Source organism: Chiloscyllium punctatum, chromosome 9 (assembly GCF_047496795.1).
Source record: "Chiloscyllium punctatum isolate Juve2018m chromosome 9, sChiPun1.3, whole genome shotgun sequence".
Lineage (NCBI taxonomy): Eukaryota > Metazoa > Chordata > Chondrichthyes > Orectolobiformes > Hemiscylliidae > Chiloscyllium > Chiloscyllium punctatum.
In genome coordinates, this window is record NC_092747.1 from 59,049,399 (window position 1) to 59,073,608 (window position 24,210).

The 24,210-nt window shown below is 40.0% G+C and overlaps 1 protein-coding gene across 1 annotated transcript in view; it reads left to right on the plus strand.

The window, feature by feature from the left end:
• Positions 1-24,210, plus strand: part of LOC140481694 (RPA-related protein RADX-like) — a 98,371-nt gene that overhangs the window by 17,866 nt on the left and 56,295 nt on the right. The window contains exons 2-5 of the mRNA XM_072578269.1: positions 1,935-2,077; positions 9,900-10,092; positions 17,928-18,036; positions 23,268-23,359. Coding sequence (XP_072434370.1) covers positions 1,935-2,077; positions 9,900-10,092; positions 17,928-18,036; positions 23,268-23,359 — 537 coding nt within the window. The remainder of the gene's footprint in view (positions 1-1,934; positions 2,078-9,899; positions 10,093-17,927; positions 18,037-23,267; positions 23,360-24,210) is intronic.

A 24,210-nucleotide genomic window follows, 5' to 3' on the forward strand; every position in this document is an offset into this window, starting at 1 on the left:
CTATACTGAAAAAGTTGTGTGAGGGATGTGGCAAATTCTGAAGGATATGTTTTCAATATTATTGCCAGAATGTTGTAAGGGCCCAAAATCTTTGCAGAGTGTACTGCCTCCAGCCATTTCTTGATATATGGAGTGAATCAAATTTGCTGAAGATTGATGCTGGCGACCTCTGGAAAATGCCAAGGTGCATCATTCTCTCAGCACGTCTGCCTGAAAGTCATTGAAAAAGCTTCAAACATTTGTACAGATTACCTGGGCACTCAATGAGGATGTGAATACATATGAGGAGCCTTCTCCTCTACTCCACTATGAGTTGTTTAACCGATCCACCATTTGCAACTAGGTGTAGTAGGACTATTTAGGTGTGATCTGTTGGTTGGGATGTCACGTAGCCCTGTTTACCTTTTGTTTATATGTTTCCAAGGGACGTAGTCCTGTTTTGTAGCTTCACTGGATTGACAGCTCATTTTTAAGCATGCCTGGTTCTCTTGTCATGCCCTTCTGCACTCTTCACTGAACTAGGGTTTATTCACTGGCTTGATGGTAATCTTTGGGTGAGGGATATTCTATGTCATGAAGTTGTAAATTATGCTGTACTGATGGTCCGCGGCACCTCATGGTTGCCAAATCATAAGTTGCTAGATCTATTTGAAGTCTGTCCTAATTAGCACTGTGACAATGCCACGTAACATGATGTAAGGCAGTCTCAATGTGTCGCCACAAGGTCTGTGTAATCACTCTTAGCAATACTGTCATGGACAATTTATCTATGACCTGGAAAATTGATAAGGTCAAGTCTGTTTTTTCCTCTTGGTTCCCTCACCAGCTGCTGCAGACTCACTCTAACAGTGATATCCTTTAGGGCTTGACCAGATCAATCAGTAGTACTGCTAGCAAGCTACATTTGGTGGTGGACATAGAATGTACTCTGAATGGGGGATTTCAATCTCCTTGCCACTCTCTAAGATAAATAGTTTACCTCAGTGTAAAGATTTTACTTTGAAAGTTCCATAACAGAAGTGTTCAGTTAGGATTCTGAATGGGATTATTCAAAGCTGACATAGTCTAAGCTCATAAACAAAAACAGGAGTTGCTGGAAAAACTCAGCAGGTCTGGAAACATCTATGAAGCAAAATCAAAGTTAATGTTTCAGATCTGGTGACCCTTACTCAGAACTAAGTTCAGTTGTGTGAATACTTCAGGAAGGGGCTAGCTAACTCTCAAGTCTGGGAAATGAAACCACACCGGTCAAACCAATAGATGTGATAAAGAGGGAAAGTTTCTCTGGTGTTTGAGTAAAGGGATGCTGCTGGGATAGATGGAAATATTGCTTTTTTTACTGTTTCAAAATCTTACAAATTGTGTTATGTGTAAATAACTTGATTTATTCTATATTATCTTCATTTCTTTTGTGTAATAACATTCTTTTATTTAAAATCGGATCTCCAACATTATATGTTTGTGTTTCAGTAAAAGACTACATGATTAAATTTTTATAAACATGATCTCAAGTCAGATTTCAGTTTGCTGTCTCAGCAGAGATGATAATAGGGCTTTGGGGATGGAATGGATGGATGGGCCTGATTGTTCCATGGAAAACTAGCATGGATTTGATGAGCCAAGTGGAGTCTTGTGCTATCTTTGACTCTGTCTCCCTACAATTAATCAAGTGCCATTTCAATTTGTATTGCTAGTTCACCTTATATGTGAAACAAAAATTGCTTTATATAAAGCAATATATGCATATGCGTGGGTCGATTTGGGGTGGAGATATTCTTGTTAAGTCCATAGATTTTGACTGTTAGAGGATCAGGAATTAAGGAATAAATTTCCATGATTGCTTTCTTGTATATTTATTTTCTGTGGCACTAAAATAATAAACCTTTGCTTATTACATTAATTTACTCTTGTTTTTCAAATTTATTGTGTTACAGATGAGCAGATAATTACACTAAAGGAGTTACAACTTAATTGGAGAGGAAGGTTGAAATTGGCTCCCCTATTGGTGAGAGTAATATACAAATCCAGATTACGGCATTATGGAACAGCTGGCAAGAACATTGATTGGCCTTATCAGGCAAGGCTGGATTAATTATAATAAATTAAGTAGTTGAAAGAACCACCTTGTGATAGGATAACAGCTTCTAGATATAGGATTGCAAAGAGTTAGGAGTAATCATATTGAACATTGAGTTATATTGATTATATTATATTATACAAATTGTAACAAACCGAACGGAAGTGATGTGTATTTCATTTTACAATCATATCACATGAATAATTACCATGCTATCATTCACATTGCTCTGACTCAAGCATTTTGCACTCCGTTCCGCTTTGCTGACTAGTCACTACCAATTCACATGATTGCATCAAAATGGAAAATTATCAAATCAGTAAATGATGTCTCTTTATTAAAGCGTATGAAGTAAACAAAACATGTATATGTTTTAAAAATATGACAATTCTATATTGTGATTGTGTGTCCACGAACAAACAGGGCTTAAAATATTAGAACAGAAAGAAAAAAGGTTTTGTATTTATATAATGCTTTTCAAGACCATCAGACATCTCAAAGCATATTGCAATTACTTTTGAAGCGCATACACAAACAAACAGCAGTGACCAGATAATCTGTTCTTGTGGTTCAGAGATTTCTTTTGACCAGGAGACAAGGAATAATTCTTCAATTACTTCTTTGACTTGTCATGTAATCTTATGTCCACCTCAGAAGACAATAGACAATAGGTGCAGGAGTAAGCCATTCTGCCCTTCGAGCCAGCACCACCATTCATTATGATCATGGCTGATCATCCTCAATCAGTATCCTGTTCCTGCCTTATCCCCATAACCCTTGATTCCACTATCCTTAAGAGCTCTATCCAACTCTTTCTTGAAAGTATCCAGAGACTTGGCCTCCACAGCCTTCTGGGGCAGAGCATTCCATACACCCACCACTCTCTCTGGGTGAAGAAGTTTCTCCTCAACTCTGTTCTAAGTGGCCTACCCCTTATTTTTAAACTGTGTCCTCTGGTTCAGGACTCAACCATCAGCGGAAACATGCTTCCTGCCTCCAGAGTGTCCAATCCTTTAATAATCTTATACGTCTCAATCAGATCCCCTCTCCGCCTTCTAAACTCAAGCATATACAAGCCCAGTTGCTCAAATCTTTCAGCGTAAGATAGTCCCGCCATTCCGGGAATTGACCTCGTGAACCTACGCGGCACTCCCGCAATAGCCAGAATGTCTTTCCTCAAATTTGGAGACCAAAACTGCACGCAATATTCCAGGTGCAGTCTCACCAGGGCACTGTACAGCTGCAGAAGGACCTCTTTGCTTCTATACTCAATTTCTCTTGTTAGGAAGGCCAGCATGCTATTAGCTTTCTTCACTGCCTGCTCTGCCTGCATGCTTGCTTTCATTGACTGATGTACAAGAACACCTAGATCTCATTGTACTGCCCCTTTACCTAACTTGACTCCATTTAGGTAGTAATCTACCTTCCTGTTCTTGCCACCAAAGTGGATAACCACAGATTTATCCACATTAAACTGCATCTGCCATGCATCCGTCCACTCACCTAGCCTATCGAGGTCACCCTGTATTTTCCTAACATCCTCCTCACATTTCACCCTGCCACCCAGCTTTGTGTCATCAGCAAATTTGCTAATATTACTTTTAATATCTTCACCTATATCATTAATGTGCATTGTAAAAAGCTGCAGTCCCAGCACTGATCCCTGTGGCACACCACTGGTCACTGCCTGCCATTCTGAAAGGGAGCCGTTTATCACTACTCTTTGTTTCCTGTCAGCCAACCAATTTTCAATCCATGTCAGTATTTTGCCCCTAATGCCATGTGCCCTAATTTTCCTCACTAACTTCCTATGTGGGACTTTATCAACGGCTTTCTGAAAGTCCAGGTACACTACATCCACTGGATCTCCCTTGTCCATCTTCAGCGTTACATCCTCAAAAAATTCAAGAAGATTAGTCCAGCATGATTTCCCCTTCATAAGTCCATGCTGACTCTGACCTATCGTGTTACTGCTATACAGATGTGTCGTAATTTTGTCCTTTATAATTGACTCCAGCATTTTTCCCACCACTGAGGTCAGACTAACTGACCTATTATTCTGTTTTCTCTCTCTCCCTCCCAACAATAGCCACCCTCCAATCCGCAGGAACTGATCCTGAATCTATAGAACATTGGAAAATGATCACCAATGCATCCACAATATCTAGAGCCACCTCCTTCTATACACTGGGATGCAGACCATCAGGTCTCGAGGACTTACCAGCCTTCAGACCTAACAGTCTCTCTAACACCATTTCCTGCCAAATATAAATTCCCTTCAGTTCAGGTCCTTCAGCCCCTATTGCATCTGGGAGATTGCTCGTGTCTTCCCCAGTGAAGACAGATCTAAAGTATCATTCAACTCTTCTGCCATTTCTTTGTTCCCTGTAATAAATTCACCTGCTTCTGCCTTCAAAGGCCCAATTTTAGTCTTAACCATTTTTTTTTTCTTTTCGCATAACCTAAAAAAGCCTTTACTATCATCCTTTATATTTTTGGCCAGTTTACCTTCGTACCTTATTTTCCCTTTGCGTATTTCCTTTTCAGTTATCCTCTGTTCTTTAAAAGCTTCCCAGTCCTCCAACTTCCCACTCATCTTTGCTATGTTATACTTTTTCCTTTTTGTCTTTATATGGTCCTTAACTTCCCTCGTCAGCCACAGCCACCCCTGCCTCCCCTTAGAATCTTTCTCCCTTTTTGGAATGAACTGATCCTGCATCTTCTGCATTATACTCAGAAATACCTGCCATTGTTGTTCCACTGCCATCTCTGCCAGGGTATTGCACCATTGAACTTTGGCCGGCTCCTCTCTCATAGCTCCATAGTTCCCCTTGTTCAACTGAAATATTGTCACTTCCGATTCTACCCTCTCCCTTTCAAACTGCAGATTAAAGCTTATTGTATTGTGGTCACTACCTTCTAATGGCTCCTTTACTTCAAGGTCCCTGATCAAATCTGGTTTGTTGCACAACACCAGATTCAGAATTGCTTTCTCCCTGGTAGGTTCCAGCACAAGCTGTTCTAAGAATCCATCTCGGAGGCACTCCACAAACACCCTTTCTTGGGGTCCAGTACCATCCTGATTCTCCCAGTCTACCTGCATGTTGAAATTCTCCCGTAACAACTGTAGTAATACCTTTGCGACAGGCTAATTTCAGTTCCTTATTCAACTTATACACTACATCCAGGCTGCTGTCTGGGGGCCTGTAGGTAACTCCCATTAGGGTCTTTCTACCCTTAGAATTTCTCAGCTCGATCCATACTGACTCTACATCCCCTGATTCTAGGTCCCCCCTGCGCAAGGGATTGAATATCATTCCTTACCAATAGGGCAACCCCATCCCCTCTGCCAGTCAGTCTGTCTTACGATAGCACATATAGCCTTGAATATTCATTTTCCAGGCCCTGTCCACTTGAAGCCACGTCTCAGTTATCCCCACAACATCGAAACTGCCAATTCCAAATGAGCCTCGAGCTCATCCACCTTATTTCTAATGCTTTGTGCATTCATATATAATATGTTTAATTTGTTACCTCCCTCACCCTTTCTATCAATCCCTATTTCACTTGACCTTACGGCATGATCCTTTTTTGAGTTTTCTGCTCCATTGATTCCGCTGTCTTTCTTGACTTCTCTTGTTCTAACTTTCCCTTTAACTTCCTTCTTAAACTTTCAGTTTGTCCCCTCCCCACCGCTATTTAGTTTCAACACAGCTGTGTTGCAGTGGTAAACCTACCTGCCAGAATGCTAGTCCCCCACCTATTAAGGTGCAACCCGTCCCTCTTGTATAATTTATCCTTACCGCTAAACATACCCCAGTGATCCAAGAATTTAAATCCTTGCTTCCTGCATCAGTTCTGCAGTCACACACTCAAGTCCATTATCTCCCTGTTCCTGTCCTCTCCAGCCCGAGGAACTGGAAGCAAACTGGAGATAACCATCCTGGATGCCCTGCTTTTCAGCCTTCTTCCGAGTTCTCCGAAGTCCTGCTGTAGCATGCCTCTCCTCTTCTTCCTGACGTCATATGTGCCGACGTGCACCACCACGTCGGGCTCTTCACCTTCGACCTTGAGGATTTTCTGCACTCTGTATGTGATGTCCTTAATCCTGGCACCACACCATCCTCAAATCCTGCCTGTTGCCGCAGAAACCCCTTTCAGTTCCTCTCACTATGGAGTCCCCTATTACCACGGCTCTGTGTGATGTCTGACTCCTCGGCTCTGCCTTCCTGCCAACTTCTGATTGGCAGACCTGACCGCCTCTCGGACTGGCAGAAGGCAGATGGAGCTTCTGTTTGATGTGACTTCTGAAAGGCAACACCACTGCAGCAGTCCCCCAGTATTACATAGGAATATCGGCTTCAATTTTTGTGTTGAAGTCCTGGAGTCGGACTCGAACATTAAGGAATTACGGAACATTGACTGAGGCAAGAGTGCTGATATAATACGAAACATATCAGTCATGATCAAATGGTGGTGCAGTATTATTGGGCCAAATGGCCTTATTCTGTTTTTAAATCATATGGTCTTATGCTCTGTGGATGGCACAGGTTTGAAGAGCATCTTAAAGAAGGAAGAGAAGTCGATCAGAGAGGCTTACAGATGAAGTTCCAGAACTTACATCTTAACTTGATATCCAGATATTTACTTTTTAAAATTTTGTACCATTAACATTGCATCAAATAACTAAGATAATGTTTTGCAAAAGTTATAGCAGAGTAAGGACCTCTCTTGGGGTCAATGGTAAGTCAATGCCATGAGGGTGGTATTTTGGTCGTTTGTTTGTATGTTCACTGTTTATCACTGTTGATCAAGTTTTTGTCCTTAAGATAAAAAAAATTTAGGTCAAAATGATTCAAACATTTTCCGTTAACAATTAAAATATGGAACCTAAATGAGGTGGACTGTAATGGTTCCCCATGTCCTTTTTCTGTGATTGCATAATTCTATGATAAGTTCTTTAGGACCATAGCTCTTAAATTAGAAGCATGCAGCACAAAAGGACGCCACAAAGTTAACAATATTAATGTTGGCTAAAAAAGAGAGATCCAGCCTAATTCCAAATTCTCTGTCTTAGTCAGTAGCCCAGTTGGTTATTTCCACCTAGTGTTTTCTTAAATTTCGTGAGTGTTTATTCCCTACTATCCATTTGAACAGTGAGTTCCACTTCCCATCGCCCTATGGGTGAAAAGATTACTCCTCGAAAGCCCGTTAATTCTTCTTGCCATTTACTTGAAAACAATATCTCCTTGATTATTGATCTCTGCATTAATGGAAATGGGTCCTGTCTATCTACTCTATTTTGGCGTCTTTATAAGTTTATTCACCTCAATTAAATCTCCCCTTAGACTTCTTTGTTCCAAATCAAACATACCAATCCAATCTTTTGTTTAGCTAAATCCTCCTAAATCTTCTCTGTGGCCTTATGAGTGTGTCTGTAATTCAGTGACCAGAGCTGTGCATCATGTTTTAGCTGAGACCTTACAGGCGTTTTTGTATATTTCTAGCATTACTGCCCTGCTTTTGCACTTAGGCCTGAGAAAACAGAGAAAATGATCCCTTGTGCTATCTTAGCCTGCTCTACTATCTTGAGAAATCTGAAGATATGTATACCAATGTTATTGTGGTCTTTAGCCTTCTCAGAATTTCAATGTTTATTTCTTTCTAATTCATTCATGGTATGTGGATACCATTGGCCAGGCTAGCATTATTGCTTCCCTTGAATTGCCTAAAGGACAGTTGAGAGCCCTGGGTCTAGCATAACATGTAGGCTCTATCAGGTAAAGATGGTGGATGTCTTTCACGAAAGGACATTAATGAACCAGATTGGTCTTTGCAACATTATTAAGTTTATTCTTCCAGATTTTTATTGAATTCAAAAATCTGTTGTGATGGAATTTGATCCCCACATCCTTAGAACATTAGCCCAATTTCAATGAGAAATCTCAACTTCTTCAATTAGAAGTTCTGGACTACTACTGCAGTGACATTGCCACTGTGCTGCCACCTCCCCATATATATAAGCTGTGCCTTAATTGCTACCTTACTTACCCTATTTATTTATTTATTAATTTGTGGGATGTGGGCCAGATTTATTGCCCATTCCTAATTATCCTTGATGAGCTGCCTTCTTGAATTGCTGCAGTCCATCTGCTGTGAGTTGATGCCAAAGCCATGAGGGAGGTAATTCCAGGATTTTGACCCAGTGACAATGAAGGAACGCCAATACATTTCCAAGTCAGGATGATCTTGGAGGGGAATTTGAAGCTTGTGGTTTTCACTTATATCTGCTGCTTTTGTCTCTCTAGATGGAAGTGGTTATGGGTTTGGAAGGTGCTTTCTGAGATGCTGTGCCTTATTTACTGTATAAGCTTTTATGTTAATTTTCTGATCTAGTCAAAAACTTGATTAGAATCCACACTGACTATCTCAAACATGCTATTCTTATCAAGCTTTCTTGTTAACATCTTAATTTTCAATTGTTCATCGGACATGATTTTCCCTAATAAATCTAAGCTGGCTGTCCTTGATTAATCCATGCTTTCCTAAATGACAATTTATGTTATTGGAAGAAATTCTGAAAAACAATCTTCTAGTCAACCTATCCTTTGCTCTCTTTTCAAACAGAAACATGACTTTAACAATTTTTTGGCATGCCATTTGTAGGAAGAGGAGTTTGGAAAATGACGACAGTTTCCAGCACTTGTTCCTTTGTTTCCCATGGCAACCTGGGATATATTTTACAGTGGCCTGATGTCTTATCCATTTTCAAGGCTGCTCAATATCCTCCCCCATTACCTCTAACCCATGTAATATTTCACATTGTTTCACCCCTCTGTTGTGTCAAAACAGATGTTTATCAAGAATCAAAACCACAACTTCTGCCTCTACATGAAATATCTTTTCAAACTCTAATCGGCCCACTACTTTTGTTAGATATCTTTTGCTTCTCAAACATTTATAAAGCATCTTTATTTTACTTGTCAATATCTTTTCATGCCCTTCCTAATTTTTGTTGTTTAAATCTTAATGATACAGCTTTTGTGCTCCAGGCTTCCTGGAATATTGAGCTTTTGGCATCTTGTTTAAACAGTGAACTGCAATGCTCAAAAGAAGAAAGACCTCTGAAATGGGCCTGGAAGCAGGCAGAACCATATAATTAGGCATGGATTTACAAGGTGGAGATTGCAGTGCTATTCCAACTTTTGAATAAAGGGTGAAAGCCCTTAATGACCTTTTCCTTGGGGATGACACTGTCTTCAACACTCCAGGTAAACTGTTTTAGGTATGCCTGCACCATGAAGGTAAGGGGGAGTCTTCTCGTGCTTGAAGAGCTATGCAATTGAAACAATGGGAACTGGTACTGGTTTTGTTGTTGATGCTGGAGAGCTCACAGCCTCTAATTAGTCAGCAGCTCTCAGAAATGAGAAGTCCACCCCCAGACATCCAGTGAACTCCATACTGCCTGTGTGTGTGTAAGGGGCAGGGAGCAATTGGTGGACTGCATTAACCATTAAATCTCGCTTTATTGTTTTGCTTTATTGTGCTCTTTGACATCAAGGGGCAGTCTCGATTGGGAGTTCCATCCTTTTTCTTTATAGAAACATGCAGCCCCTCTGAATCTTAAAGCTTAATCTTTTGACTAGGCTTTTGGACATTTGACATTATATGTGCCTCCTTTGCTTGGTGCCATCTTTTTGTCATCTGTGCTCCTGCATAGTGTCTTGTGACATTCCTTCCTGATAAAACTGCCCAAAAGCAAGTTGTTGCTTTTACTTATTTTTTGATCATGCTTTATATCATGTCTATTTTTGTTTTCTAGGCTTACTTTGAAGTTGCTGACTGTTCAGGTATGATGTCAATGGTTCTTTGGAATTCACTATGTCCAAGGTTTTTTCGAAGTTTAGAGGTTGGGACTGTAATCTTTATTCAGCAGTACATTGTGAAGGATGCATTCCAGATGAGAACACGGCCAGTTTCGTACTACCCCGACTTAAAAACATACAAAGAAATAGGTAATAGTATTTTCTATTTGTTTGAAAATAGGTCAACATTGAAAGAGAATTTTATTTTTTTAAATGCAATATATAAACCTTTAATTCTTTGCCATAATGATGCAAAACAAATTGCTGGACTATGACACAATCATGATAGAATTGTGCCAGCAGCTATTGACTTATAATAAATAAAGTTTGGTAATGTTTTCCTTGGATGTCAGCTCTCAGCAAGCAGGAACCCCTCCCCCACCCTCTCCAGCTGCAGCAGAGGCGTCCGCAGCCGCCCCGGGGGACTTACCTACGGTGGCAAGCCTCGTGGAAATGATCTCTAAACTCAATGCGAAGATCGACGCTTTCATTGAAGAATCCCGAAGTCGATGGGACTCACTCTTGGCCGACCTGCAAAAGCACGACCGAGACATAAAAGAAATCGAGCGCCGAGTCGGAGGGGTGGAGCTAAAGGCCACGACCTCCAAAACTACAGCACAATCGGCTGTGGATTGGAGAGTCCGGACCTTAAAGAATCATATTGACGACCTCGATAATCGAGGTCATCAAAAAAATATTCGTTTGCTGGGCCTTCCCGAACGGGAAGAGGAAGGCCAGTTTACAGCATTTCTCGAGCAGTGGCTGCCACAAATTTTAAATCTGGAAGCTGGATCAGGCCAGGTAAGGGTGGAATGGGCCTACTGGGTTGCAATACGCGGGCCTGGCTTGAACCAGCGCCCTCGCCTGGTCCTGTTCCGGCTGCAGAGCTATAGGGAGAGGCAGATACTCCTAGAAGCCTCTAGAAATCTTGGAAAAGATTGCCAAGCCATGATCTATAAAGGATCCAAGATCATGTTATTCCAGGACTTTTCCCCAGCTCTGGTCCGAAAGAGAAAGGCATTTGTTGAGGCGAAGAAGTGTTTAAGGGACTTAAATATTCAGTACTCCTTACGCTACCCAGCGACGCTACGCTTTAACCATGAAGGATCCGTGTATAACTTCGGATCGCCAGAAAAGGCTAAGGAATTTTTGGACTCTCTTAGATAAATTGTAAGAGACAATGGATGTTGATTTGCCTTTTCCCCACTCCAGTTTATATCCCCTACTTTTTCTTTTTTCTTACCTTACTGTTTAATATTATCTTGGGGGGTGGGGAGAGGGATTTATTTATTTGTTCTCATATGTGTGTAAAAAAAAGTGTGTGTGTGTGTATATATAAGCCGGGGGATTTAGTTAATGTTCGTGGAGGGAGGTGGTTATCTTATTCTATTTTATCTCTGTCCCTAGGAGCGGGGTTGTTTTTCCATTGCTATTTTGTATTATTATTTGCTGAGGTTGTAATTTTATAGTTATATATGTTTATACATGGTATTAACATTACCAAATATATCCAGGTATGGGTGGGGGGGGGGGGGGGGTAGGGTGCTCACTGTTAACTCTAGCTTTGTATTATATCTGAATTCTCCTCAACCTATTGAGGAGCGCCTGGGTCAAGGGTGGGGCATTGGTTAGGAGAGGATACAATGGACCTTTGGAAAGGAAGTGACACCCCCTGGGAACAAGGGGGAAAATCTCCATTTAAATACGTTTTAGACGTTTTTTTTTATTATTTAGAAATAGTTTTTTGTTATACAGTTGTGAGTGTTTTAGAGAGCCTTTATTTTTGTGAATTTTATATGCTCTATGCTTGGGATGTTTTGTATAGGGTTTCCCCTCCCGAGGGGGTCTCGGATTTGCCTGGATGATTATGGTTGATCAGTCGGTTAAGTGGTGCACCTGGAATGCCAAGGGGAGTAATTCGCCAGTCAAAAGGAAGAAAGTATTATCAAATCTTAAGAAAGAAAGAGTTGGTATAGCTCTCCTACAGGAGACACATCTTTTGGATAAAGGACACTTGAAATTACGACAGGGTGGATTTGATCAGGCCTTTTTTTCTTCTTTTAGCTCAAAAAGTAGGGGAGTTGTTATTCTTATTCGGAAGAATTTCCCTTTCAAAATCCTAAATCAGATAAAAGATGAATCTGGATGATATATTCTGATTAAAGCCCTTATAAATGGAGAAGAATATGGGATTTTAAATTTGTACTGCCCCCCGGCACACCCCTTTAAATTTATAATGGAAGCCTTCTCAAAATTGATGGCTCTTGGTGCCTGTCATACAATTATAGGGGGAGACTTTAATTGTATTATGGATCCGGAAATAGATAGGATTCCCAAGAGTACTGCAGGAGTATCTCCCAGATCTAGACAATTGGTGGATCTGAACAAAGAATTAGGATTAGTAGATGTATGGAGATGTCTTCATCCACAGGGCAGAGATTTTTTTTTACTCCAATCCACATAAATGCCATACCAGACTTGATATGTTTTTTGCACCTCGATTTTTAAAAATTCCATATCATCCTATAAAATAGGTAGTATAGTAATTTCCGACCATGCTGCTGTATATATGGAAACCAAGGCAAGGAATAATGGGACATCCCCTCGGCATTGGCGTATGGACCCCTTCCTAATGAAAGACAGTAAATTTGTAAAGTACTTTTCTCAAGAATTTAAAACTTTTTAGAAATTAATTTAGGTACGGCTAGCAACCCATCAATGATGTGGGAGACCATCAAAGCTTACGAGCGAGGTTTGATCATCTCCAACTCAGCGACCCAGAAAAAGATTAAAAGGAGAACAACAGCATCTGCTCGAAGCTCGCTTAAAAGCAGCTGAAACTGCATACGCTCATAGACCTTCTATTATTAAATGGCAAAGGATTACGGCCCTTAGGACAGCACTAAACACTACGCTTATCCAAACGGCTAAGCGGGAAATATTATTTGCAAAACAAAGGTTATATGAATTTGGCGACAAACCGGGTAGATACTTAGCATTTCTTGCAAAGAAAAAAAAGGCCCCTCAAACTATCACGTCTATCAAGGAAAGTACAGGTATTTTGACTCTGATCATAAAAAGATTAATGCAATCTTTAGAAAATTTTATTCTGATTTATATAAATTGCAGGATTGTGAAGATAGGACTAGGAGGATGCAATCATTTTTTAAAAATTTGACCTTTCCGGGCCTAACTTCGGAACACGTATCAGTGTTAAATGCTCCCTTAACAGTCCAAGAAATACTTGACACCATCAGGCAACTTCAGAGTGGTAAGGCACCTGGCCCAGATGGTTTTCAAGCTGAATTCTATAAAGAATTTACAGAAATATTGGCTGGTCCACTTATGGACATGTATAACTATGCATATAGTCAGGGCTGTCTCCCGCCTTTGCTGAAAGAGGCAAATATTAGATTAGATTACTTACAGTGTGGAAACAGGCCCTTCGGCCCAACAAGTCCACACCGACCCGCCGAAGCGTACCCACCCAGACCCATTCCCCTACATTTACTCCTTCACCTAACACTACGGGCAATTTAGCATGGCCAATTCATCTAACCTGCATATTTTTTTCTTGGATTGTGGGAGGAAACTGGAGCACCCGGAGGAAACCCACGCAGACATGGGGAGAACGTGCAAACTCCACACAGAGAGCCGCCCGAGGTGGGAATTGAACCCGGGTCTCTGGCGCTGTGAGGCAGCAGTGCTAACCACTGTGCCACCGTGCTGCCCATAATATCTCTCTTATCCTTAAAAAAGGAAAGGATCCAGAAGATTGTACGTCATACAGACCAATATCCTTGCTAAATGTAAATTTTAAAATCCTTTCTAAAACGTTAGCATTGAGACTAGAAAGGGTACTGCCATATATCATAAAGGAGGATCAGACGGGGTTTATTAAGGGCTGTAGATCATCCAATAATATTAGAAGGGTTTTGAATATGATTCAAGCCTGCCATCAGGGAAAGATACCAGGAGTAGTAGTTTCATTAGGCGCGGAAAAGGCATTTGATAGGGTTGAATGGTCATATTTGTTTTACATATTGGAAAAGTTTGGCATTGGAAAGGTGTTTACCAAATGGGTCTCAACATTGGAGAGTGATCCCAAAGCAGTTGTGGTTACCAATGGATTAGGTTCGGATAGCTTCAGTGTGGGGAGGGGCTGCCGTCAGGGATGTCCTCTCTTGCCATTGTTATTTAAGCTAATAATTGAGCCACTAGCAGAAGCTATATGGTCTGATCCTAATATAACGACCCCGAGGATTGGTACAGGTAAACATAAAATTACCCTGTATGCAGATGATGTTCTTCTAATCCTCAGGAATCCTCTGATGTCCGTACCTCGCTTAATCCAAGTTATTAATACATTTAGCGCATTCTCAGGCTATAAAGTTAATTTCTCAAAATCGGAGGCTATGCCAATGGGTGGCCTTGCTATGATACCCCACTTAGTGGATGGATCCCATTTTCCCTTTCGTTGGTCCCTGGAGGGTTTCTTATATTTAGGCATTTTTATTACCCCAGTATTTGGTCAGTTATACAAGGCTAACTTTGTACATTTACTGGAAAGGATAAGGCAGGACCTCCAGCGATGGGGAGACCTTCCAATTTCCTGGCTGGGTAGAATAGCACTAATTAAAGTGAATGTCCTGCCCCATCTCCTATACCCTATGAGAATGCTTCCGGTGATGCTGCCGAGGCTGGCACTACGTAAATTATATGGCTGGTTGGGTTCCTTTATCTGGAATCATAGACGGCCCCTCATTAAGCTGAAGAAGCTACAGCTTCCACAGGCAAGGGGAGGATTGGACTTCCCAGATTTTAGGAAATATCAGAGTTCCTTATTAAGTTACATAGCTGATTGGGTCTTGTTTGATCCACAATCAATCTGGCTGGACATCGAGGCTTCTCAAGTAAAATGCCCACTTATTAACCTTTTATTTTCAGACAAGAGGAAAATCATTACGGATTACTGTAAAAACCCTACAATACTAAATACAATTAAAGCTTGGAATATAATGCGGCAAAATGAGGGCAACTCACATAAAACATCCCCCTATGCGCTGGTAGTGGGAGCATGGGGATTTCAACCGGGGTTTACAGACGCCACTTTTAAACTCTGGAGATCCAGGGGTAGCTCATGTCTAGGGGACCTATTTAAAGATGGGGTCTTGATGTCTTTTGAACAGCTGTGTCAGAAATTTGGATTACCTAATGGAGACCTCTGTCGATACTTCCAAATTCGAGACTATATACAGAAGAAGACTACGTTATTAGATAGTCTTTATAAATCAGATAGAGAATGTAGAGTACTACGACCAATGGGGGTATCCTCCATCAGTACCATTTATCATTTACTACATAATGAAGTATCGGGAGATATGGACAATCTGCTTAAAACATGGGATCAGAAATTGGGATTAGAAATCTCTATAGAAACGTGGAATGACATTTGGGAAAACGCCAGAAGAATCACCATCTGTAACAGAACTCAGGCTATCCAGCTGAAGGTACTTCATAGGGCCCATATAGCACCGGATCGATTGGCAAAATTTAAGGCAGGGGTATCTCCAATGTGTCCCAAATGTAAAATAGAGGTGGGCACTCTTGTACGTTGTCTATGGACCGGTCACAAGATCCGTAGATACTGGACTAAAGTAGCAAGTGCCCTGACAGAAATTTGAGGAACAGAAATTAAAGTGGACCCCGTATCTCTCCTTTTGGGCTTTTCGAACTTATCCTCCCTGGACATGCATGGGAAGAGACTATTTTCTATTCTCTCGTTCTGTGCAAGGAAAAATATTTTGGTAAACTGGGTGGCTGAGGGCCCCCCTGGACTTTCAAATTGGCACAGATTAATTATGGAATGTATTCCCTTGACATCCTTACAAATGTGGTGCACCAAAAGACCGAATTATTTTATAAAATATGGCAGCCCCTCTTGAATTATATGAATACAGATATTTCGGCTATCCTAACAAGGGCCTTTATTTAATTGAGATTACGAACCTGGCTGGTCCAGGGCCCCTTGGGAGAGGAATCCCACACGAATACGGGTTTTGTTACATTTGATGTTAACACATTCCGAGCATGTATCTCACTACCCAATTTCTATGTTATCCGCTGTTTTTTTTTCTTTTTCTCTTTCTCTTATTTGAATAATGTAAGAGACTTAAATATACACTCTGGTTAGTTGTAGGTTAGATTAGAAGTTAGTTGAGATTTGTTTATTTTTCTCGGTATTTTTCTTTTGTTAAATTTTGGTTATATATTTAAGATTTAATTGTATATCAATGTTTGTACTTGAGAGTTTTGTTTATTTTTGTAAACTTGTAAAAATGTTAAATTTCTAATAAAAATATCTAAAAAAAAGAGGATGACCTCACATTATACTTCATCTTGCTGCCTTTTCACTTCATTTGTCTGGTTCTCTACTGCCTTATTATGTCATCCTCACAACTTATACTTCCATTCAGCTTTGTACTGTCAGTAAATTTTGATACATTGCTTTGTCTCTTTAAGTCATTAATATAGATTACAAATACTTTGGTTTCACCACTAATCCTTGTGGCACTCCACTAGTCTCAGCCTGCAGACTTAGAACATTTATCCATACTCTTTGTTCCATCTCTCAACTGATCCTCTTTTCATGCTGATATATTATCCCCAACTATATGAAGCCTTATCCACTCGTGTGCACTTTATCAAACGGCTTTCAGAAAATCAAGTATATTTCATATACTGCATCCCCTTAATAATAGCTTTCAGCATTTTGCTGATGACTAATGTCTGGCTAACTGGCCTATACTTCCCTGTTTCTTCTTTCCTTTGTTGAATTGCAGTGTTAAATTTCCTAACCTGCAATCACTATATTAGAATCTAGAGAATTTTAATCATAACCAGAACATCCATTATTTGTGAAGCTACATCTTTTGGATGTAGACCATCAAATCCTAAGGATTTGTTAGATTTTAGTCTTAGATTTTTTAGTACATTTTCTCTGCTGATATTAATTGTCTTGACTTTAAATTTTATTGGCACCTTGATTAGCCTCAACTTTTATCTTCTACTGTAAAGCCAGACCTAAACAATTTGTCCAATCTGTCTTTTCATCATTCATTTCCATAATTTCTCCTGTTTTTGTCCCCAAAATATATTTCCTGAATGTTTTTAGAGATTAAAAATCACACAAGACCAGGTTATAGTCCAACAGGTTTAATTGGAAGTACTTTCAGAGCACTACTCCTTCATCAGGTGGTTTTCAGAGATGATTCATATGAGGGGCACACTTTCTCATAACTGCAATATATTCCCCAACACCAGTCTGTCACTTGTAAAGCACAAGTCATGGGTTTAATGGAATATTTCTACCTGCCTGGAAGAGGAGCAGCTCCAACAACATTCTAGAAGCTTGACGCCAACAAGAACAAAGCAGCCCACTTGACTGCCACCAGATTTACGACATTGACCACTGATGCACAATAGCAGCTGTATGTATCGCCTACAAGATGTGCTGCAGAAATTCACCAAGGTTTCTTAGACAGCACCTTCCAAACCCACAACCACTACTATCTAGAAAGACAAGGGCAGCAGATACGTGGGAACACCACCACCTACAAATTCCTCACCAAGCCACTCACTATGCTGACTTGGGAAATATAACATAGTTTTTTTATTTGCATGAAGTGAAAATCCTGGAGGTCTGTTCCTAATAGCATTGTGAGTGTACCTACACCAAATACACCGCAGCAGTTCAAGAAGGCGCTCATCACCACCTCCTGAAGAACACATGGGAATGAGCATTAAATGTTGGCCAAGCTAACACAGCATAATTTTAAATTTTATCCATCCGCAATAAATGAGAAAGGAGTACCGTATTTTTGCATTTATTTTAATTTGTAAGCAATATTCTAGTTTAGTGTTTTGACACCAAGTAGATGTCTCCTGCGTGTATTCTTGTTATAGCTATTATGTTTGCATTTCAGATATTTCCTTGAACCCTCAGAAACCTGCTGCTGATATTAAGATTATTCCAGCAAAGCAAGTCAAACCTGAGTGGAGGCTTCCTAATATTAAGTATCGTTTTATTACCAGGTAATCTCTATACGTGTTATCTCTATACTAATTAATTTGTAGGATGAGAAGTTATTTTGGTTGAACTAAAATATGGGTCAGAAATTTATGCTTTCTGGGTCAGATTGATAAGTGGGGGTGGGTATAATCATAGAATCTTACAATACAGCCCATTGAGTCTGCACTGACAAAAAAAACTAAATCTACAGTAGTTTCACTTTGCAGCATTTAAGCTTTAGCCTCAGACATTTCAAGTGTTCATCCAAGTACTTTGTAAAAAGAAGTGGAGGTTTCCTGCTGCAATCACCCTCCGAGGCAGCGTATTCCAAATACCCACGATTCTGGGTGAAAATTCCCTCTAAACCTCCTTCCTTTCACCTAAAAATTATACCCCCCTTGTTATTGACCTTTCAATTAAGGGGAACAACAATCTTTTATCCACAGTGTCAGTGCCCCTTATAATCTTATGCACCTCAATTAAGTCCTCTCTCAGTCTGTGCTGCTGTAAAGAAAACAACCCAAGCTTTATCCAGCATTTCTTTAAAACCAAACAGCTCCGACCCAGGCAACATCCTGGTGAATCTCCTCTGCATCCCTTAAGCACAATCACACCCTATAGTGTGGTGACCAGAACTGCACAGAGTACTCCAGCTGTAGCCTAATCAAAGCTCTGTACAGCTCCAACATAGCCTCTCTGCTCTTGTAATCCATGCCATGACTGATAAAGATAAGTGTCCCAAATGCATTCATAACTATTATGCCTTCCTGCTGCCTTCCAGGATCTATGAACAAGCACCTCAAGGTCTCTCTGTTCCTCTGAGCTTCCTGGCATCCTGTCATTTGTTGAGTATTCCCTCGGCTTGTTGCTTCTTACAAAGTGCATCACCTCACACTTATCAATGTTAAATTCCATTGGTCACTGATCTGCCCATCTGACCAATCAGTCTTTATCCTCCTGTAACCTAGATTTTCTTTCTCACTGACAGCCACCCAATCAATCTTTTTGACATCCACAAACTTGGCATCAGCCGCCCAACATTTTCTTCTATATCATTGATATATATTACAAACAATGAGGGACCCAGTACTGCTCCCTATGGTACACTACTGGACACCAATTAAAGAATAAGGTGAATAAACTTCATCTTAATTTCATGGGCAGTTTTCCCAATGCCTACATATGCCCAGTTCCTGACTTCACTTCCATTTTACTTGCAACAGATGTTGGATGAATTATCAGTCTTTGAGCCAGGCCTTTTCACACCCCTCTGCAAATCAGCCTGTAGCAAGTGGAGACCCAGAGCCAAATTTGAAGCCTGTTAGTTCCCAGGTCTTGGGCTACTGGAGGGAAATTACAATGGGGATGGTGTTTTTTTTAGGTGCCTCCCCATATCTATACCCTTCCGAGATTGTACTCGCCTCATCCCCTCCAGACCTTGCACTTCAAACCTTCCCTTCATTCCCCTCAACTTCTTGTGAGCACCTACTAGTCTAGCCCTACTGAAGACCCTCTCAACTGAGCTGCCCATCCATCTCCAGAAAAGATCTTATTGAAGTCGAGCTGGAATCCCAGCTCTGTGGGACTGCTGTGACTACAGTATAGCTGACAGTTCTCCAATGTAAGATTTCTCCCTTAAATGGGAGTAGGGGTCTTGCCCTAAGTCTGTTCAAGACCTAATTAGCTGCAATCTGGTTGTTGGAATCTTAGTGAAACCTAAAATCATGCACATGAAATGAAATCTCAACTACTTCAAGTAAATTTTATTCCTTGTGCACTGCTCATGTTGTCTGGTCTTTGATATGAAATTATTTATTGTATTTCTTGTTTCCCCAGGCATATTAGATAAGTGAAAGGTTGCTTAAGTTCATAAAGGATTGTCATTTTACTTATGATAATAAGAAAACATGATGTTGGAAAGTGATGTAAATGAAATTGGGGTCCTAGATTATCAAAGGCTAATTTACACAGTTAAGCTATTTGTATCCTCAAGCTTGCTGTTTGCAACAATGTACAGTTTACTGTGTCTACCAATCAAATTTCCTCTGAGGAAAAAACGCCTTTCTGTATGTATATATAAATTTACATTTTTAATCAATGTTCTTTCAGCTTGTTCTGTTTATTTTCAATGTGTATGGAAATTTTAGTTTTCTTAACAATCCTAATTGAGATTATTCTAGCATTCTAGACAGACATCATTCTTTAAGTATTCACTAAAGAATAAAAGAGTGCATTTTCAATGAATTAAGAATTTAAGGCCAAAACATCATTGAATTTGCATAGACAATGTTGATGACACTTTCTAATTTCTACCTACTAGTTTAATTTACATGATGTTTACAACTTTCAATAATCAACTGTTTCTTCCTGACTAATACAGCTTGGTTTCAAGTTGCACTAGGCATTAACATGAAACTCTGGGAAAATAACACATGTACATTTATCCAAAGTAACTTTATTTGTAAACCGTAGTTCTTTCAAGGAAGCTGCTTCTATAAAGCTGAAAAAGTGATTTTAAATTATTTTTTAAAAAGTTCCATCTTGCAGCTCCTTGAGGTACTTTGCAGTTTTGTCACAATTTGAGCACAATTTTGGACATAAGATAGATTCATCATATAAAAAGCAATTGTTCTTGTTCTTAATAAAAAATGACTCAATTTGAATGGTTGTGATATTGAAGACAGGGCTACTTATGTCGTTATGACAGAGAGTAAACCCATCAACTCAGCACTGCTGTGCATGATCACTCATTCTTTTTATTTTTATACTCTGTCATTTTAGACCTTCCATAATTTGTCAAGAATTGGTTTCCCAACAACAATGTAACAATCCCACATGTTACCTGTGAAGCAGTAGTGGCGCTGACCAGGTATCTTCTTTCCCAAGCTGTTATAAGATCCTCATGCACTCCTTTGAACCCTTAAGTGACATGTTTGTATTCTTCTTTTTCCTTTTTTTTAAGTTGCCCTCATTACAATGTTGGTTAGTAGCCCTTGGGTTATCTGATTTGCTTACTCAGCCCACTTTCTTCCCAACCTACAGTTTAATTGAGCAGAGAGGTAAGAAGACAAGCCAAGAAGTACATGTGATTGTACATAGAACATAGAAAAGTACAGCACAGAACAGGCCCTTAGGCTCACGATGTTGTGTCGAGACTTAATCTGAATGTAAAATATAGTAACTTAATGTAAGCACCCCTCAACTCACTGCTATCCATGTGTATGTCCAGCAATTGCTTAAATGTCCCCAATGACTTCACTTCCACCACTTCAACTGGCAATGCATTCCATACATTCACAACTCTCTGTGTAAAGAACAACTCTCTGATGTCTCCTTTATACCTTCCTCCTAATATCTTCGAACTATGACTTCCCGTACCAATCAATCCTGCCGTGGGGAAAAAGTCTCTGGCTATTGACTCTATCTATTCCTCCCATTATTTTGTACACCTCGATCAGGTCTCCTCTCTTCCTCCTTCTCTCCAAAGAGAAAAGTCCGAGCTTATTCAACCTTTCTTCATACGGCAAGCCTTCCAGTCCAAGCAGCCTTCTTTGCACCCTCTCCAAAGCCTCTGTATCTTTCCTGTAGTAGGGCAACCAGAACTGGACACAGTATTCCAAGTGTGGTCTCACCATGGATTTGTAGAGCTGCAGCAAAACCTCGCGGCTCTTAAACTCGAGGCCCCTGTTAATGAAAGCCAAAACACTATATGCTTTCCACCCTATCCACTTGGCTGGCAACTTTGAGGGATCTGTGCACTTGCACACCCAGATCCCTCTGTTCCTCCACACTGCCAAGAATCCTGTCTTTAATCCTAATTCAGCATTCTAGTTCGACCTTCCAAAATGTATCACTTTGCATTTATCCAGGTTGAACTCCATCTGCCATTTCTCAGCCCAGCTCTGCATCCTGTCTATGTCATGATGCAACCTGCAGTAGCCCTCGATACTATCGACGGCACCTCCAACCTTTGTGTCATCTGCAGATTTACTAACCCACCCCTCAACCTCCTCATCCAAGTCATTTATAAAAACTACAAAGAGCAGAGCCCAAGAACAGAACCCTGTGGGACCTCGCTCAACACTGTTCTCCAGACAGAATATTTTCCATCTACAACCAGTGTCTGCCTTCTGTCAGCCAGCCAATTCTGAATCCAGATAGCCAAATCTTCCTTTATCCCATACTTCCTGACTTTATGAATGAGCCTACCATGGAGAACCCTATCAAATGCCTTGCTGAAATTCATATACATCACATCCACTGCTCTACCGTCGTCGATCTGTCTTGACACTTCCTCAAAGAACTCAATAAGATTTGTGACACCCTCACAAAGCCATGCTGACTGCCTTTAAGCACACTATGCTTTGCCAAATAGTCATAAATCCTATCCCTCAGAATTCTTTCCAAAACTTTGCTGACCACAGACATAAGACTGACTGGTCTGTAATTGCCAGGGATTTCCTGTTAAACTTCTTGAAAAGTGGAACAACATTTGCCTCCTTCCAATCCTCCGGTACAACTCCCATGGAGAGTAAGGAGGCAAATATCCTTGCCAGCGGCTTAGCAACCTCCTTTCTCGTTTCCTGGAGCAGCCTAGGATAAATCTGGTCTGGCCCTGGGGACTTATCAATCTTAATGTTTTCCAAAATTTCTAGCACATATATTAGCAAAGTACTTGTCAAGAAATCCTACTTATGCAATTCTGGCTAATGCTATAATTTAATGACATCTTGGGCACAAATGGCATAATTAAAATGGGACACAAGGTTAACTTAAGAATAATAGGTGCTCCTGAACTTGAAGTTATTTTTTTAAAACATCAAGAGTAACCTGCAAATGACAGCAAAGAGGGTGAAAAGCACTTAAAGCTTCTAAATATGATATATAGATGAGAATTATTTAGATTTAAGTATTTAATTAATATTATTTTTCAAAAAGGACAATTTAATTATTGTTATAGGTTGCAAAAGTCACCCAGAGGCTGCAAAAACTGTAATGAAGTATTTTCAGAATTTTCTTAACATTTATTTGGAGTCTTATCACTTATTTTAAATTCTTGAAGTCCTCCATAACTATTGTTAAGATAGTCATGGCCATAAATTTTGTCAGGAACTGAAGTCATGGAAAACTTTGTACCATTGAAATTGATATAATTGATATTTGGCTCACATTCTCTATGCGTGATGAAATACAAACTATGTCAACTATTTAATAATTTTTATTGTTAAGTATAAAGCAGCATATTTTATTTTAGAGATATATTGGACACTCTACCGGATGCCTATGTTTGTGATGTGATTGGCCTTGTCACTTTTGTTGGCAGATGTGAAAGAATCAGAAAGAAGGGTAATGTATTTACATTGCTTATTTGAAAAGATTCACTGTTGTTTATTTGCATCCTCCACATATTTAAAAATATACCTTACATTGTAGCCTGATAAGATCTATAGAGACTGTATAGGGACTTCCATAATATATTGTAATGACATTAATGCTGGCAATGTGCATGCTGTCCTGCTCCAGCTTTATGATTCAAATTGTTGTTATAATACTAGACTGTGCTTTTTAGGTGAAATAAAGATCATCAACAGCTGCCTACAAATTTGTGTATGTATGATGGGACATTTTAAAAATTCAAAAATTTCCATTGTTTCTTGTATAAAATTGATACTGTAACATACTAATTTTGATAATTTCACAATAATAATCAGCTGCATTCTGGATGTAGGTTTGCTCGTTGAGCTGGAAGGTTCATTTCCAGTCATTTTGTCACCCTACTAAGTAACATCTTCATTGGGCCTCCAGGCGATGCACTGTCCATGATTCCTATTTCTGTTTGTGTTTCATTTCCTGTGGCAATGTCATTTCCGGTTCTTTTTCTCAGGGGGGGGTGGTAGATGGAGTCTAACTCGATGTGTTTGTTGATAGGACTTATTGCATGAGAATGGCATTCCAACCGGAAATCTATCAACAAACACATCGAGTTAGACACCATCTACCCCCCCCACGAGAGAAAAAGAACAGGAAATGACATCACCAACCCAAAGAAACACAGAAAGCAGGAATCATGAACAGTGCTTCGACTGGAGGCCCACTGAAGATGTTAGCTTGTAGGGTGATGAAATATCTGGAAATGAACCTTGCAGTTCAGCGAGCAAACCTACATCCAGAACCTCAACCTGAGCTACAAATCTTCT